Here is an 18,195-nt window from a genome sequence, read left to right as displayed (position 1 = left end):
AACTCATAGCAAGCCTTGTGACTTGTGCATGCGGCAAGGACGTTGCCTTTTATGCCGTTGGTTGTTGGTCCGATCCCTAGGAGTTTTCTCCGATCTTTCTTTTTATTGTTGATGTTCAAACGGATGAAAAATTTCTCCTAAAACATGTAGCTAATGATAGTTGAAACCCATCAAGAGCTTTTATCATAGTAATACCACAATATCAACAACTCTTCCTATATCTACAAAACACAAGTAAATATAATAAAGTAATATTCCATTTATTTTCTCTTAATATTTTTTATTGTCCGTTATTTTTATAAAGTTATGATTGAGAGGTAACCCATCTGTACTAAATTTCTGGATCCGCCACTGCCAGTGGTTATTTCCTTTGTTTCAATTTCAAGAGAGAGTTGCTATGGGTACGACAAACACTATAAGGCTCCATTCTGAAACAAAAAATAAGTCCTTATTTTTTAAGAAAGCAATTTCAAGCTCAAAAATTATGGGCTTATTGAAATCTAAAAATATGCAATATGAATTTTGTTTAGAAGATCTCGATGAGATCTTTCATATGATGCAAAAAAAATTGAAAAAAATATTTTTCATTTACTTTATTTTTTGAGTTTGAAAATGTGAAATAAGCTGCTAATTTTTTAATTTTGAACCCATCTCGGGTCCTAAATCGCACTGTGTGTACCGCCGTTTGCTGTACTCGTATTCTTTCCGATTTCAAAACCTCTTCCAATCTACATTAACGTGGGAGGCTCACGACCGGACCTCCTGCGCCGCCCCCACAGTATCGTGCCCCTAATATGTAGGAGTATTTACTCCGTATTAAACAGACAGAATCGACGCCGCCAAGAAATTTTCTCGGAAAATCAACCAAATTTTTTCTTATCATCCAAACACGTCGAGTGCGTGGGGTAGGTGGTAGGCCCCCCCTCCCTCTTCGTCTTGTCGATTCTCAAAGCTCCCATTTGACCCCATTCTCGAGGTATCGTAGTGGACAAAGATTCCTTCCAGTCTTTCCAGAGATTCAGCCGAAATCCCTCATGGTAAAACCCTTAAACAACTCCATTTTCCTTTGGATTTTGGACTATTTTAAAGCAACGTCGGTTTTACAATAGCAGAAAAATGGCGACACAAATGGGAAAAAATTGGAAATGTAGTTCTCCTATGATTTACATTTGTTAGAGATGGATGTGAAAGTACTGAGTAATAAAATGAAAAGAAAATGAGTCACATTTCGTTTTTTTACCATTTCTGGTAAAATTTGATGAGAACCCATTAACCCATTAGCTTTTCCTTTCCTTTTTTAGTTTACCTTCTCTCGCTATTCAACATGGGTGCAAGATGTTTTAGCATCTGCGTGCTCCTTGAACTTTTGTTTGATTCAATCCGTATTATACCATTGATAAAGAGATTTGGTTGCTACCCTTTACCTGACAGTTGAGATTGAGGTTTCTACCGAATAGTATGAGTAATTTATTTGTGCTACTGTTCCTTCTCACCTAGGGTTTGGTTTTGTGTTATTTTACCATTTCTGGTAAAATTTGATGAGGAACAGTTTTGTTTTTTATTTTTTCTTTTCACCTTCTCTCACCATTCAACAGGGGTGCATATTTGTATTTAAGAAGTTAATGCCGCACTATTGAAGAGTTTGAGCGCTCCTTTACTATATAGTCTATAGACAGAGATTTGGTTGTTACCTTTACATCAAAAGCTGAGGTTGAGGTTTTTATTGAACACCAGATCAAAAAAAAGAAGAAGAGGCTTTTAATGAATAGTAATTTCTTTGTGCTACTTTACTTTATTACCTAGGGTTTGGTTTGGTTTTTGGTTTTTTTTTTTTACCATTTCCGGTAAAATTTGATGAGGAACAGTTTTTTTTTTCTTTTTTCGTTTTACCTTCTCTCACCATTCAACAGGGGCGCATATTTGTAACTTAAGAAGCTAATGGAGCTCTGTTGAAGAGTTTTGGTACTCTTTTACTTTTGTTTGATTCAACCTATATACTATTGATAAAGAGATTTGGTTGTAGTTAATCAAAAAAAAAAAAAGAGATTTGGTTGTTACCCTTTACACGAAAAGTTGAGATTGAGGTTTTTATTGTATAGTAAATTTCTTTGTGCTATTGTACTTTCTTGCCTAGGGTTTTGTTTTATGTTTTTGATAAGAACTTGGGGTTTGTCTTTATTAACCCTTACTTTGGACTATTTTAAGTCATTTGGTTGCTTGAGGCCCCGTTTCGCTAAGGTTGTTATTTTTTAAGTAGTTATTTCCCGCTTTATGAGATATGTCATTCTCTCACAATAACTACTTGTTTGTGTTAGTGGAACACGCCCTAATTGTTTGTCATATGTAAAAGTATAGAAATCGCCATAATTGGATATCAGGGGTTACTTGTTTATTACATTAACATCTTTGTTTTTTGGTTTATTATTTACCTTAAGAGTTGAGATTCTTGTTGGGTATAATATTAGTCCGAGGATTCACTTTCAATGCTATTTCTTTACTATTTAGTCTTTTAATTTCTCAAATTCATTGTTCTGCACTATTTGTTATTCTCTATTTCTTCACCTCTTCATTGGCCCCCTGTTTCATGCTTCTAACATTGGAGGCTTAGATACCTGGCTTCCCAGTGCAGCATAGGGCTAACCTTGTCATTTCCTTATAGTTGTATTCCTAATGCCCTATACTTGAAAGTCTAACCTTTTTTTTTCCTTATAGTTTTATCCATTTAATCTTTTTTTTGAGGGAGGGCAAGAGGGTAATTTCACCTACCAAACTCGCTTAGGCAATTGCTGACTAGGGAGAGGTAGAGTGAACCCTTTAAACACACACACACAAACCCAAACTCCCGATGTGGGAGCCAGCCCATCTAACGCAGGCCCAAGAGCCTCGCCGCGAAACGCAGCACAACGACAGTGGGCCCAAGGGGCCTACACCAGAGGTCGGATCCCTCTACAACGGGTGGGCACGACGTAGTTTTTTCGAGGGAGGGCAAGAGGGTAATTTCACCTACCAAACTCACCTAGGCAATTGCTAACTAGGGAGAGGTAGAGTGAACCCTTTAAACACACACACACAAACCCAAACTCCCGATGTGGGTGCCTTATCCATTTAATCATGATTAACATTTGTTTGTTTCCTCTATAAGAATTTCTGGAAGTTAGATAACCAAAACACTGGAGACCAATGAATGCAAGACATCCCTATGTTCAAGTCTCTCAAGAACTCATATCCTTTCAATGGAGGACATGCACATTAAATTTCCGTTCCATTCGAGGGCACACAACTTTGTCCCTTGTACTTTCAATATATATATATATATATTTGTTTCTTAGAATTGTACTTTCATCTTTCAGTTCCAAACTATGTAGATTCTTTGCTTCCCATGCCCCTAGTGTCTAACACTTCTTTTTATGTTTGAGAAACTTTAGTTTTGAACAGGTCACCATTGTCGATTCTAACTATATAATATGGCCTTATGCAGGTTAAAGATAGGGATATTAACAACATATCTTTTTACCTTACTGTACAGGATTATATTGGAAACCAATATGGTTTTAATACCTACATGCCCAGACTGTGTACATAAGTTGTTTCTGGATTGTTTTGGAGTTGGAGAAGGAGTCATGTAGAAGAGAAAAGGGGAAAGCAGGGCAAGGAAAAATAGTGTATATGCAGAATGTTCGTTAGAAACAGAACTGGAGGTTTTCTTTGGCTTAAAGAACCAGATATATTCAAAGCTTTTCACAAGCATGTCTGAGTGTTGATTTCAACTTTTTAAGTTGTTAAAATTTGGTATTGTACTTTATACCTCTGGAGATTGCATGCTTGAATATTTGTGATTCGAAATCATACTCCTAGGTTCTCAAAGTTTTAATTGCTCATTCCATTTTTTATCTTATATTTCAAATTGCTAATCAACTGACTTTTAAACACCCATAGTTCTTTTCACTCTGTTTTGACAGTACTGGATTTGGTTTACCTGCTCACATGTTCTTTATATATGTATGAAAATATACCTGCAGTCCATTCCATATTAGAATTTCATAACCAATAGCTTTAACTTGAGCAAGCACAGATGTTTGAAAGACCTGTAGTCCATTCCATAACCAACAGCTTTAACTTGAGCAAGCACACATGTTTGAAGGAGGAAATAATTGTTAGCATTTTTTGTATCTTGTTTCCTATTCGGCAGGACAAACCTTGTGACATATGTGGCGATATTGGTGTCCTGGAGGCAATAGTTACGTGCTCTCAATGCAACATAAATCATGAGCACATGTAAGATCTCTCTCAATCCATGTGGATTCTAAATTCTCCTTTCACAGTGCCAATAAACTTGTGTATACTCTTTGTTCCATGTTAATAGTGAGGGCCCTTTTGCCTATTTCAACAAGTTTTCGATTCCTTGCATGTAGTTCATGTGGTGCTTAAGAATGATACCTTAGTGTACATAATTGTATCACTGCACAATTATTTTTGGTTGAACATGTTGCAATTCTCTTCCTTTTTTCCAGTTACTGCAGGCAACCATTTAGCGAGGATGTCCCAGATGTTTGGCTTTGTCAACCATGTGGCATTGGAAGTATGAGTTCATCAAGTTCTTTGACGGAAGACTTGCTGAGGACATTAACTCCAAACCCCTCAGATGTTGTGGACCATGAAAGTACTTGTTCAGCAGGTTCTAGCAAGCTTCCCAATTATGAAGAGATTGTTAAAACTGAGAAAGTGGAACACAGTACTCCTGTTGAAGAAGTGAGGGGTTTGCCTTTTAGCTTATTGTCTTCCATTCTAAAATCTTCCTTTTTTGGTTCATTACTACCTTATGATTCTGGATACAGTAACATGTGAAATGGGGTTATTTTAGTCACTTTTTCATTCTCGTATATTCTTCTAGTTCTTACCTCAGTATTATGCAGATTCGCCACAGCCCCCAAGCTCTTTACTTTAATTGCAAGGAGGTTGTGTAATTTGATTGTTTAGGTTGTTAAATTGTTGGATGTTATCTTCCTTTTCTTTTGGTGTCTCATTTTCCCTTCACATCTGTTTGTTAATTTCCCTTTTCCTTTCCGTGTTTACTGTTCTGTGTTATGTTGAGATTGTTCCCGACATGGTTGATAATTATGTATTGTTTTACCATCTGATTTTCTGTTTTCAAGGAATTGCTGTCTTTTTAGTGCTCAAATATTCTCTGACTATAATCCTGCTTCCAAGCAAATTTTCAGTTATTCATTCAGTTCGAACTAGTTCTTTGGATCTTTTCTGTCTATCGACAGTGTACTCAAATTTTCTAAACAGAACTTATTCTTCACTCACTCTGTATGGACTAAAAATAGTTTCACATTACCTGTTTGCATGGTATATGCAGAACCGTTACCAATGATCCATTCGTTAACAGTTTGGACAAAACGACGGTTTTGTTTTGACCTTTGTTTTTACATTAGCAACCAGCAATGCTTCGTAAAAAGAGAATCACTTATCATACTCTTTATATCTCGTTTACTGATTTGCAGGGTGAACCTTATGACATATCTGGCGATACTGGTACTCCTGAAGCAATTATGGCTTGCTGTCGATGCAAAATAGCTCGTGAGCATATGTCAGATCTCTTTCGCTCTTTCTCAATGAAGACATATGTGCCCTTCATTTCAAGTTCCTTGTTGCTTACATAAGTGCATATGATGCCTAAGCCTGATTGAACCTACAATATAGAACTGTAACACTGCATTATTATCTTCATTTGAATGTGTCCCGACTTCTTTGCAGGAAACCCTTTTGGGAGGATGACCCAGACTCTTGGCTTTGTGAAGCATGTGAAATGGGAAGTTCGGTTTCACCAAAAGCCCCCAATATGTTAATGTCGGACCCTTTAGGTATGATGCAGAAGGAAAATACTAATCCATCCAGTCGTGGCAAGCTTCTCAAATGGGAAAAGATTGGTAAAACTGGGAAAGTGAAGTACATTCCTGCTCAAGAAGCAATCATGCTATCTTCAGGAGCCAAGAATTTCGAATCCCCTTCAAAGAGTAATATGAACTCAAAGTCTGGGCCATCGAAAATTTCTGTTCGTATTTCTGAAAGAACTCCCATAAAGCCCATGGCTATGTCCCCTAAGTCATCATTTTCCGTCAAAGCAAACCCTAGTTTTAGGCTACCCGAATTTCCGCCTACTGGAAATGGCAACAGCCTCACCAATCAAGTTGGTCAACAAGAAGTAACTCAAACATCAAAAGAACCTAAAGGTAATATATATCTCTAGAGATTTCTTGCATAAAATTTTGTGCTCACTAACTTTGATGGGGATTAAGAAAGGTCATCTCGATTTTGCATAGCTTTCCGCAATTTATTGATCCTGTCCTTTCCCAGTGCATGTTACAGGCTTTATTCCATGATTTTGATCACCAGTATTATATGAGGTTAAGTGAAGTTGGCTAAACTTTGAGTTGACATCATATGATTCTGAGGTGGTGAACATGAGGTCTAGTCAAACTTTTACTTTCTTGTGCTCTAGAATTTTTACTATAAAATGTTCTAACGTGTTCAGTACCAAAGTTCTTTAAGGATCTGTGTTGCATTCAAAATCGACGAATTTGATATGAAACCTCTGAACCTGTGTTCTTACGTTTGAATTTGTTGTTATATGAACTTTGTGTAAAGTATCAGTTACATTTTTTTCCTGACATGAGAGTTAAGAGGTTTTAATCTTGAGTCGCTTTATTGCGAAAATTCAATGCAAGCAGAGTTGCATTTTACATTGTTTTCTGGATTAAGTATAATCATCTACATTGGCATGAGTAGTTTCTTGTCGTTTGTCTTCCCAGAAGTCTCTCTGGGCAAGATTTCTCTTCATTATTTTTGGTGGTAATATGGGTTGATGGGGTTGATTTTCATTAGAGGTTTTAAAAATATGGTTGTGCTTGTATGTTTCAGAAAAGAAAGCTGCTCAAGCTCCCAGGAAGGAACATTTTCCCATGGAACAACCTGCAGATGCCGTTAGCTCTGCTGTAGAAACCCAAAATGTTAGTGCAAAGGAAGATAATGTGGTGAATAAAGCATCATCGGATTCCCCACAAGCGATTCTTTTTCCACCAATAGTCAGTTCAGGCAAGACCTGTGAAATCAACTTGACCGACCTACATCATGACTCTACACATCCAGGTGTTTTGATTACGTATGAAAAATTTATTTATGGTTTTCACAGTGCATTGAAGAATTTTCAGACTTTTCTCTAGTATTGAACATCTATCTCGTAGGCAGTAATAATGGTTGTAGTAATGTGGAGCCAAGAAAATTCAATGCTGAGAATGGTGACCAGATGAATATTCTGCCTAAAGATGACAAATGTGTTCAAGGTCCTGCTCTAGATTCTTCTTGGAAGTGAGTATCAATTAGTTCTTCACTTACGTGAATTTGTTTAGCAACTGATGCTTCTTGAGACATTATCCCAATGTATTACAGGTAGTTTCCATTCACTGAATAAGAAAAGATAGATTATGTATTGACTTTGTTCCTTGCATTGTCCAGGGGAAGCTTCAAAATTCTTGATACCGTTAACTGTAAAGAACTCAATGAAGGGTTTTTTGCTCATCCTCCTTTGAAAGTCCGTCGCAAAGTCTATGAGTTCTCAAAAGCAATGCCTCAAGTCCTTCTGTTCACATTGATTCCGCGTTCTAATGTTTGGACCAATATATTTCTGGACTACTGTCCTGGTGAGGATGATATAGGGCTGTACTTCTTCTCCAGCAATAGTCAGAGGTCTGTTTTTTTACCTGACTTGGGTTGTGAAAATTTTCGTTTGTCAGAAGTTGTTTAAGATAAATTCAATGTTGGATTGTAGATCTGCACCGTATATCTGCCTCCTGGAGTTCATAGAGAAACAAGACTTAGTGATGAGAAGTTACGTGGATGGTGTAGAGTTGTTGGTGTTTACATCCAAACTTCTGCAAACTAATTCTCAAAGTAATACTCTTAAGTCTCTGTATATCCATGTTTCCTTATGCAATTTAATGGCAAGACCTGGAAACCAGGCAACTCATTCGTTGTCTTCTTTCCATTTTCGTCTTCGTTATTTGTAGGAGGTTTCTTTTTGAATGAACTATTAATGACTCAATCTCCCTTCAGTCCTATAATGAACTAGAGATTGGGTAAATTCGCAACGTTGTTTGGACTTGCCGTAGGAAGTGCATTATCTGGGCTTTCTTTTGTGGGTAAAGAAGTGAAATAATTTTTAATTAATATTGCACTATCTGGTTCCTGCTTGAATTTGATGATCAACAGTTCTGATCAAGCCTTTGAAATATAACAGGATGGAATGAGGAATACTACTTCTGGGGAATCTTCCGTGGTGTCAAAAAGCATGAAGCTGTTTGCAAGCATGACAAGGAAATCACATTTCCCATTCAGTCGTCAGACTGTGCTATTGACATGGAGATTGACATGCTTGCTGGAAAAGACGTGGGAAGATTGGACATAGCAATTCCAGGAAGATCATCCAAGAGGAGCTGCAATAGCTATAGGGATGAAAAAGCCACTGCAATATCCTTGCATCCAGAGATTCCTTGTGTTTCAAGAAATTTCAGTTTTGCTACACAAAAGCCCTTGCTAGAGGTTAACAATGAGCTTTTCGACGAGATTCCTCCTGGTTTTGAGGAGATTCATCAGCTGAATGTCCAGAATAAGGCACTTACGAAGATGGGTAGAGATGAAAAATCCCTTATGCTTGATGGGGAAGCTAGAAACCCAGAAAAGGAGAGCAGAAGATTTAAGAGTTTGTCCGAAGTCCTTAGGGCTGGGAGCTTGCAACCTAACTCTCGCTCTGTTTGCTACTAACCTCTTCACAACTGCAGTCCATCTTCTCAGAATCTTACCACGGAAAATTTAGTTCTGACCATCACAAACAATCGTTCGAGATACCCACTGTTTCACGGAACGAAGAAAGATGTGTCAAAACAGTGGAAGAAATCATGATGTCTACACAATCGTGTAATGATGATTCATCTAAAGTTCAAATACAGGGAATCCCAAGAAGATAGTTTATCTTCTATGTTTGCTTGTGAAAGCCAGAATTAAAGTTCCCTTGTAAGAATTTGTGAAGCTGGATTGCAGTTGTGTAGAGGCTTGTAGAAAAAAAATAGCTAGTATTTTGGTGTTACGTCGATTCCTCGGTTAGGGATGAACAGATGCCCAAGATAGTGTGAATCAGTGTGAGAAAAGCTGTAAAAGCCCGCAGTGTGAATCAGTGTAAAGGTCACATTTTACTTCCTTCTGAGTTTTCCTGTGATGTCACATTGTTGTATATACCAAATTCCCTCCGAGATGCTTTGTTTTACAGTTTTCAGTGATTCTAGTTACTTTCGGGGGAATTCCAAATCAGTCGAAAGCGGTGGAAATGGTATCTCACATGCAGAAAAACGTTATAACATGTTATCCGTTTTCGCTAATCGGATGGTAGTTTTTCCAGCTGCAACAGATTTGGGGTTTCTCCTGCTTTCTTTTGTGAATGGGATGTTTCCAACTTTAACCCTGAAGAAATATATCTTGAAACTTTCACGTACCTACTGATAGGAACCAACTTATAATGGCTTGTACTTTGTTTTTTTTTTTTAATTTCAAGTAGCCAAGTTTTGTCTTGTCATTTCACGCGTTATCACTACATCATGTGCAATGAACTACCGGTATTAGGATTAGGATTTCGTTGGGTAGCATTATCCCAATGAATAGCCTCAAGATGATAAAATTCTCTATGTTACGTGGACCTAATTGATTATTGTGGTTATTTACAACGCAAATGCTGAGCCTTATTCGAGATCAAAATATAGAGTTTGCATATTCAAAAGCCAACCCCAACCGAACTGTAGGACATGATTATCTTTGCACATATTCTATGCGATTACCACCGTGAAGTTTGCTGCGCCTTGCAAATCACTTGGCATATACACAAATACAAAAGGTCAGAAATCGCGATTACCACCACTGCTACAAGAAACAAAAACCAAGATTGCAGAATTTCATCACCATATACTTGTATACAGAACATGTCAAAAAAAAAATACTTGTATACAGAACAAATTTCAAATCCCAACAAATTCCACACGTCGTTTAACCATTTTCTCGAGGCTTTCATCAAAAGAATGCCTATGATTGTGCCCATGAATCAGTAAAACGAATGGATAAGGTAAGAGCTATAGCCTCCCCTGGCTTTTCACTACTGTGATATTCTATTATGGTACAAAATCGTATCAGTGAAGTAATCCGGCTGGTTAAAAGTTGTAATTCAGTAGGAGTTTCTACGAAGACACCTCTTGTAAGGAAGATCTCTTTTTGTCGATTGATAAGCTTGCGAGTTCTTGCACTTCACCGTTGCTCAATTCTTCGTTAAAATGGTCTCTGAGGAATTCAACAGCCATAAAGGTAAGAGCAGATGCAGGTATATACCACATAATTCTGGGAATGCTACCCCTGAACATTCCTGCTATGCCTTCAGTCTTCCAGATACCATGAACTGCATCCAGCCAGCCACTATACCTGAAGAGCGCCCCACACATTATTAGGGATAAAAAATTACACTTCTTTACTTCCAATCATAAACAAAAGCCGTCCCAACATACAGACAACCAATGATCAAATTTTCGTTTTGGTGTGGCGTTTCAGAAAAGATAAAAATGTTACGGAAACATTTGAAGCATTTCCAAAAAATATGAAAAATAAAACCCAAGAAATGTTTAAAAGCATGATTAGAAAAAGTCTAATAATTGCTAATTGAACATGGGTAAATGGAAGCCGGTTTTTCTCAAGTTCGGCAAGGGATTGCACCCTGTGCCGTCCAGCCCCATTTCCGGTTCAATTTGATGATCGGACTCGTTCATGTTGTAGAGATCCCCAAGTAGAAAAACCACATAAAAAATAAGGTTGATATTCAATACTGATCAGTGATCATTACCTAATCGAAAGCACATTTATCTTGAAGAAAATTGAATTGTGCACTATGTTACCTGGAACGTGGATTGTTCTGGTACGCGATTGAGAACAGGAATGCAGTACAACATGCCCTAAATTCCGGAACGATAGGGGTAGGCTTCTATAGCTTACAATCCAAGGGTGTTCTTATCTAAAGGGAAACACATCCAATGAAGTAGAGTATGGTTCGTCTATCATTCATGTAAAGTACATTTCTTAAACCATTATTACCAATTTTTCTTATATGTTGTCTTCCTAAAGCTGAAATATCTCAGCCCCATTCGTTTTGGGATTTTGGATTTGGATTTATAAGTAACGAGTGTAGAGAGAAATAGAATAATGATTGGAAATAGAGGTCAATTGGAGAGAGATGGAGAGAAAAATGAGAGCAATGATTGGAGAGAAATAGGATAATGATTAGAATTCAAAACCCAAAACCCTTAAACGAACGGGGCCCTCGTGTTTATAGGAGAAATTTTTGGATTGCTAAATTCACCGTATTGGAACATGGGTGCACCACATTTGGAATGCTCGATCCAAAGCGCAATCCACTAGGGTATTAGCAGTTTCTATTAACATAGGTTGTGCACATTACAACTTGAAGAACCTATTTTTTACAGAAAAATGTGCTCTGATCAGGTATCGAATTGAACTAAATTTTACGTGGTTCATCTGCTGACGAGCTCTACAGCATGAACGAGCCCGATCATCAAAGTGGACTCAAAATGAAGCCGGAAATGGCCAGACTGTCTCCTTCCAAACTTGAGAGAGGCCACCTCCATTTGGATTTGTTTATGTTTTTTTGACAAGTCTCAATTTGGATTTGTAATTGACTTTATATGTAAAGAGAAATACGCAAAAACGAAAAAGGGAAACGTTCCACCGGAAGGAAAAAAAAGAAGAAAACAGCTGATACCTTAAAGTCGGACCCTGTATTTGTAGTCTTGTCTTGACCACATCCAAGGGAGTGGTGAGGTATGCACTAAAACCTGTAAAATATACCCAAAAAATGTGTGCCATTAGGGAAAGAACTCAAAAAAATGTAAATTTCACTAAAGTTTTGAATAAATCCAATTATTAGAATTCTGACAAATTGTTAGTTAGAAACAAAAGCAAGACTTAAGTCAGAAGCTACATAAGTGAGATACATACCACCAGCTAGTCCTCCCAACAAGAGTCCCTCAAGAGAACTATTAACCTGGTTACTCGAACCGGGCATCCACTTTTTCTTCCCATACTCAGTCAAATCTTTTAGGGCCTCATAAAAGGTGACCTAAAAATTTGTCAAAACTCGTAACAATCAAATGACGCAGTTTTAAAACAGAAACATTTTAAACCAATAAATGGAAGTCAACTAAACAAATCATGCTACATTTGGTGGGGGCAGAGAAAGACCAGAAGAATGTGTTATCACAGGTTATTCCATACTTGAACGATATAAGGTGTTATTGTGCAATAACAATGAATGGTCGGCTAGAAAAATGATTCACCACGTGTCAAAACATGCTAGGGAATGAGAAGCCAGGAGGTTCCAGTTCGAGCAATACCATTTACGTATCTAGACCCAAATCAAATCTGATGGCCAAACCACTGGATTACAAGGATGATACAAAATGAGTTTCTCATTACTTTGATTTCTTGAAACAAACCATGGCAGAGTACATTTCAAGGATAGCTTTTCTGGGTGTTATCTAACCTTTCCATAGGCAAATACCATCTCTTTTTTCCATTTTTGGCAATTACGAATCTGATTTACGTATGAATAGAAAGTTAAAAAATTGTTTAAGAATCAGGGATTTTCACTCGAGTACAATGCTTTTCCATTTTCATAAAGGTCCCCTGTTATTTTTCCTTTGGCTTATAAGCATAAGAACTCTTGCATGGTGAAATGGAAGCAAACACTTCCCTATAAAAGGGAACATTTAACATGCTCTAAACCTTACAACAAATAGCAACCAACATTCAGCAATGTCCTTTTACGCAACCAAAACATCCAGTTGAACCTTGTAAAACTGAACCAACTCTTATCACTTTGACATGAAATTAATTTTCAACAAATGTTTTTAATACTTCAACAAGGAAAAGCAGAAGCCATGATCCTCATACAATCTTGAATTTTGGAAGAACAATTGCTAATGATATGCAAACTAACAGAAACACTAGTGCAAGGCTACAAGTATTGCCTGCGTTGAAAACAAAACCATAGCTAACAATTTATTCAGTATTTCAGTGGGTCAAAAAGCATGTTTCTTGTATGGACTTTGCACAGAATTCAGGGAAAGTCCATGATTTAGAACGTATATCTATATACTAGTACAAATTTGCAAAGGCAGAACTTGAAGCTGAAGTCATTTACCATTAGACCTGCGAATGGCACATCCCTTGCAAGTGTAGACCAGTATCTGCCAAAGAAAAGGAAACAACCAAATAATGACATTTAGAGGTCAAGAAACTACTGTTTGCAATAAAAAAGTCGATAACACAGTTATCAAGAACAAAATCACACAATGGAAACAGGCGCCGTGGTAAAAGTGATTTTAGCGTCAGAGCTGGTTGTCCACATGACCCTTACTAATGGAATACATAAATAACTGACATCATGGGTGCTTTCTTTGTTACTTGTTTTCTTTTTGTTATTTCTGTTCTCTTTCTAATTTGTCTGTGCTCGTGTTTCTCTAAAGAACCGAGCAATACTAGTGTTTCTCTAAAGAAATATCACACCTTCCAAAGGAGATAAGGTTTGAAGAGTTGATATTAAGAATTACCCCGCATATAATCCTTTTAGCCCCTGTTCCTTCCAAATTGAAGAGCCGGCCTGAAACATTCCCGAGTAATAGCCGTACATTTCCATGCCTGGTTTCATACCAGCATTCTGTTTCATGACAACTGAACTCCAATATTTTCTAGTGCCTTGAATCTGCATGCGTTGCTTCATCACTTCACATGGAACATACACAACAGAGCCAAGAGTATCTCCTGGAAGCATGGAAAAAAGGAAGAAGGATATTCTGAGTTCTCTGAGGCATGCCAACAGCCCATGAAAGTCATAATCCAAGATCACTAATAAACCTGTCTTATTCCATTGAAAAATGGACCACGTTAAGCGCAATGGATATTTACACAATTATATGTCTCCTTCACAAATATGATGGTCCAGGGGCTTACAATGTAAAGTTATCAAATCCTAGCAGACTAGCAAACTCAATGCAGATCAAATACAATAGTACATATAAAACATGGGCTAAGCCCCATTCTACAAAGCAATGTACAAAACAAACCCAAGATCGTATAAACAGTCCGCACGAAGCATTCAAGGAATCATTGAGTGAGATGATGTACACGGAGACGGGAAGCAGAACACATTAGAACAACTGTGTGCCCACTTCTTTCCCAAAAAAAAGAAAAAAAAAAAAACTGAAACATCATGTGGATGTGACCAATGTTCTAGTTGAAGTAACAATAAAAGTACGCATATTGGACTACGGATGAACTAAATTCAGTCCCAAAATAACTGCAGTTAAGCATAAAGCCCATATAATCGTATGATTAACCACAAATCGGATGGCACACACCTTGCCTCCATACAGAAAGAGGTAATGACCTACAAATCAAATGAGATAACTTGCAAGAAGCAGTTCAATGTTTAACTAACAAAAAGATATTATGATGCCTTGCACAGAAAGATATGCAAATTCTGTGGTTTAAATTAGAGGAGTTCACTTAACTTATGCAGTAAACTTATACTTTCAACAAGGTAAACATACTGTTGGCATCATACCACTATTTCAGAATACCATCCTATAAACACTCAAGAGTCAAGATGAACCACAAGGATCCCAAATTTATAGTCTCGACCTGTCAAACTCTACAACACCCATCTTACTTGATTAAGAGTTCCCTAATCCATATTCCAGGTTCAAGCATAGGTAGTTCACAAATAACAGATCAAACTGTGTAATAATTTATTTCATTCTATGACACTATACCTACGTGAAGACAATTTAAGCATAAACATATAGCTTCAAGGTAAACCAATGTTTGACAAAGAGTGAAAAAGGCAAACAGCTCACCAATGGCTCCGGCTATGAAATGAGCCCAGTGGCCCCCAAGGCCAGGGTGTTTTTCTTCTGTCCACTTCTTCGTGGACTCTATGACACCAAAATATGTTGCTCCAGTTGCAAGAGATCCAGTAACTCCAGGAGCTATTCCTCTATAAAAACCTGTTAACATAATCAACTTAGACTAACTTTAAAAAAAAACAAATATTTTATGCATGAGAAAGGTAATAGAAGGATCCAAACTATTCAAGTTCCTAAATATCAAGTTCCCAACTCCAAAAGTTACAAAAGATTAGAAGTTCACATATCTTCTCATATAAGGTGCTGAGAAAACACTTTCAATGAATAAGTCTTTTTGCCATTTTTATGAAGATATATAAGGAGGCATTGGAGGCATTCAATGAACAAACAACACAGTCGAAGATGATGTACCTCTTAGCCCATCAGTGGCCCAGACTGTGCGAACCATCTGTAGTATGCTTTTCTGATTCTGACAGTATTTAAGCCATGTTAACAACATGCTAACCACCAATACAACAAATTAGAAAAATAAAACTGTAACTCTGCACTTTCCATATTGTATCATGAATATTGATGCCGCTGACAATTCATACCTGATATCCGCTAAGGATAGCTTGACTTTGCAGTCGGGTCTTTACTGTATCAATCGGGTGCATCATCCCTTCCCCAAAAGCACCGGCAATACCTCCCCAAAGGAATTCTCTCCATACTGCACCCGTGACACGGACACTAGTCAAACCTTTTATTCCACTACAAATAAATTTAACGTACTCCAAAAATTCCTATAATCCTTCACAATCGTTAGATGAGAAAGAGACTAGGCGAAGAGGATTAACGCCACTTCGTTTATCTGGACAACAAATTAGATACTCAAAAAAGACAATAACCAGAATGAAGTCTCATTTTTTATTTTTATTTTTCATTTCTGCAAATTCAAGTTTATTCCCACAACCAATACAAATGTAATGGACCAACAGCTGTAGTCCCTTGGCTCAAAGAAACAAGCCACTATCTCAGTCCCTTAGAACCTGGAGTTGAGGAAATTTAAAGAAACAAAACGAAAACATACCCTAATAGAGCAAGCTCATCCAAGAATTCTACGGAACAGATTCCTATCAGAGCACAAAAACCCATTCTCTACTGAATTAACAAACAAATATTCCAGTATATATACCGGTCTATCTCTCAAATCATTTCCTGTGCATTTAAACTAGGATGACATTGACTGATCTTTAGCTTTGTGCCTGAGGATTACAACATTTCCAACAGCAGCAAGACAATACCACGAAGGAATCAATAATATAGTTCCTTAAGCCCAAGGGGTTGGCCCCTCACCTAATGTCTCCGGTTTGAAACCTCCTAGATGCTATCAACTTCTTTCGGCCAGTCAATGCTTTGCTCTGATTTTAATTGGAACCCCCGCAAATAGGCGTTGGAATTGGTCGAATTGGTCCCCAGATTAGTCAAGATGCGCACAATCCGGCCCAAACTTCTGATTATCAAAACAAAAAAAAAACTACAAAATATCTTTGGCCTTATCTTCATTTTCACTCCCAATTTCTACTCTAATACTTTTGGCCATATCTTCATTTTAAATGCCTGTTTTTAGGAAAATATAAAATATCTGTCATCGGCCAATTTTTAAGGTAAAACCAGGGAATACAAGAATATACACGACCCATACGTATCAGAATCTATGTCCTATGCATGATATATCGGTTTCTACAGAGAAAATATATTAGATTGCGGTTTTGCTGAGGACCGACGGTCGAAATGGAAACATGCAGAGAGAAAACAGCGCACCGAAGAACTGGTTGTGATTTGCCTTGACCAAATGAGGTGCTGAAGCTTTCGTTCCCGTGGACTCTGAGCTGGGAACCGCCATGGATGGTGAGCTTCAGCTCTCTCTCTCTCTCTCTCCTGTAATTTTGGTTAGGGTTTATATTGTGGGGTTTTGAAGAGGGCGCGCATTTAGGAGTTTTTTAATAGTTTCGGAGCGACTTACCTGATGACCCGGACCTAGACGGGTACGTGCCCCACCGACCTTAATGCTAAATTTATAGTATTTCTTTTTATAACCAGGTGCGATGACTATTTATGCGCGTACCTCGTCTAATTCTGATTCTGAATTTTTGAAATTAATGACCGAACCAACATCCTATGGCCCCACGTTCTGAAGGTGTGGCCTTTGTGATTTTGTAATCCCTTTAAGGAGAAAGTCCATTAATTATTGCCTCATGTCACTCAGCTAAACCCTATGGTCACGTAATAAGGAGTGGCAGATCCAAAAATTTCATGCAAAGAGTTCACCTTGCGAGTACAAGGTCGGCCCTTAAATTTCAAAGCCCAAGGTAAACCTTAAATATGGTGGTATAATCGATAATCTTTTGTGACAATAAGTGAAAAAGATAAATTCCTTGAAGAAAGTTGAACCTTTATTGTAACATTGTTAAGTTTTGAATTAAGATCATGTAATGGAAAAAAAAAAAAAAAACATGCTAAGAGTACAAAGAAAATATATTATGGGAATTGATTTTCACACTCTCTTTTTTGTCTTTATTCATTTGAATTTACTATATTACCCTTTATTCAATACATTTTTTCGCACATTCAAGATCAATAATGTAAATTCATGTAGATAAATGGATGGTTAAAAGGGAAGTGTGAAAATCATTTTTCTATATCATTCTATAATTACACTCATAATCGAGTTCCAAAAATGTCCACGTATAATTTTTTTAATAATGCTCAAATTTAATAACAATAAATCAAAGTTTCAAGTTACAGAAAAAAGAACAAATTGAAACAAAGTCAAATATCTATAATCATTATAATCATACTAACGTTTCGTTTTAATGTATTCGGTATTGTTTATTATTTATTTGAGCAAGAAATCTCCTTTGTTAAAAAGGGAGCAATTAGGGCAGACAGCATTTGTTAAAAATGGAGCAATGGTTTCAGGGCAATTTACCCGAGAAATTTTTTGATGCTCGGTAGGTATATTCTTCGTGATACCCGTTTGATAAATTTGGGTCATTTAATACACTTTTAAATGGTTTGGATTAAAATTAATTATCTCTTTTCACCCTAATTCTTACTCTTTTCTTTTTCTCTCTCCGAATTCGAGTCATCAAAAAATGCAATGGACAGTTTGAATGCTCCGACT

At 37.2% G+C, this 18,195-nt stretch overlaps 2 protein-coding genes across 3 annotated transcripts; one reads left to right on the top strand and one right to left on the bottom strand.

The window, feature by feature from the left end:
- Positions 1 to 306: 306 nt before the first annotated feature.
- Positions 307 to 9,101, top strand: LOC131309617 (uncharacterized). The gene is made up of 11 exons (XM_058336226.1): positions 307 to 317; positions 1,403 to 1,442; positions 4,190 to 4,275; positions 4,512 to 4,749; positions 5,508 to 5,593; positions 5,761 to 6,236; positions 6,925 to 7,152; positions 7,227 to 7,371; positions 7,519 to 7,749; positions 7,832 to 7,953; positions 8,300 to 9,101. Exons 1-11 carry the CDS (start codon positions 307 to 309, stop codon positions 8,821 to 8,823), a joined length of 2,187 nt encoding a protein of 728 aa, XP_058192209.1. The 3' UTR covers positions 8,824 to 9,101.
- An 873-nt stretch (positions 9,102 to 9,974) lies between these two features.
- LOC131311969 (S-adenosylmethionine carrier 1, chloroplastic/mitochondrial) lies at positions 9,975 to 17,024 on the bottom strand. Of its 2 annotated transcripts, XM_058339640.1 has the most exons (9): positions 16,833 to 17,024; positions 15,623 to 15,738; positions 15,441 to 15,498; positions 15,021 to 15,170; positions 13,716 to 13,926; positions 13,307 to 13,352; positions 12,103 to 12,223; positions 11,867 to 11,939; positions 9,975 to 10,518 (listed from the first exon to the last, which is right to left on the bottom strand). In XM_058339640.1, the coding sequence occupies exons 1-9, from the start codon at positions 16,912 to 16,914 to the stop codon at positions 10,281 to 10,283; spliced, it is 1,095 nt and encodes a 364-aa protein (XP_058195623.1). In that variant the 5' UTR covers positions 16,915 to 17,024; the 3' UTR covers positions 9,975 to 10,280. The 2 variants fall into 2 exon arrangements, with proteins under 2 accessions (XP_058195623.1, XP_058195624.1); XM_058339641.1 differs by lacking the exon at positions 16,833 to 17,024 and having other exon boundaries at positions 15,441 to 15,529; positions 15,623 to 15,724.
- Positions 17,025 to 18,195: the final 1,171 nt, after the last annotated feature.

Source organism: Rhododendron vialii, chromosome 12a (genome assembly GCF_030253575.1).
Source record: "Rhododendron vialii isolate Sample 1 chromosome 12a, ASM3025357v1".
Lineage (NCBI taxonomy): Eukaryota > Viridiplantae > Streptophyta > Magnoliopsida > Ericales > Ericaceae > Rhododendron > Rhododendron vialii.
This window is presented reverse-complemented; position numbering and strand designations above follow the sequence as displayed.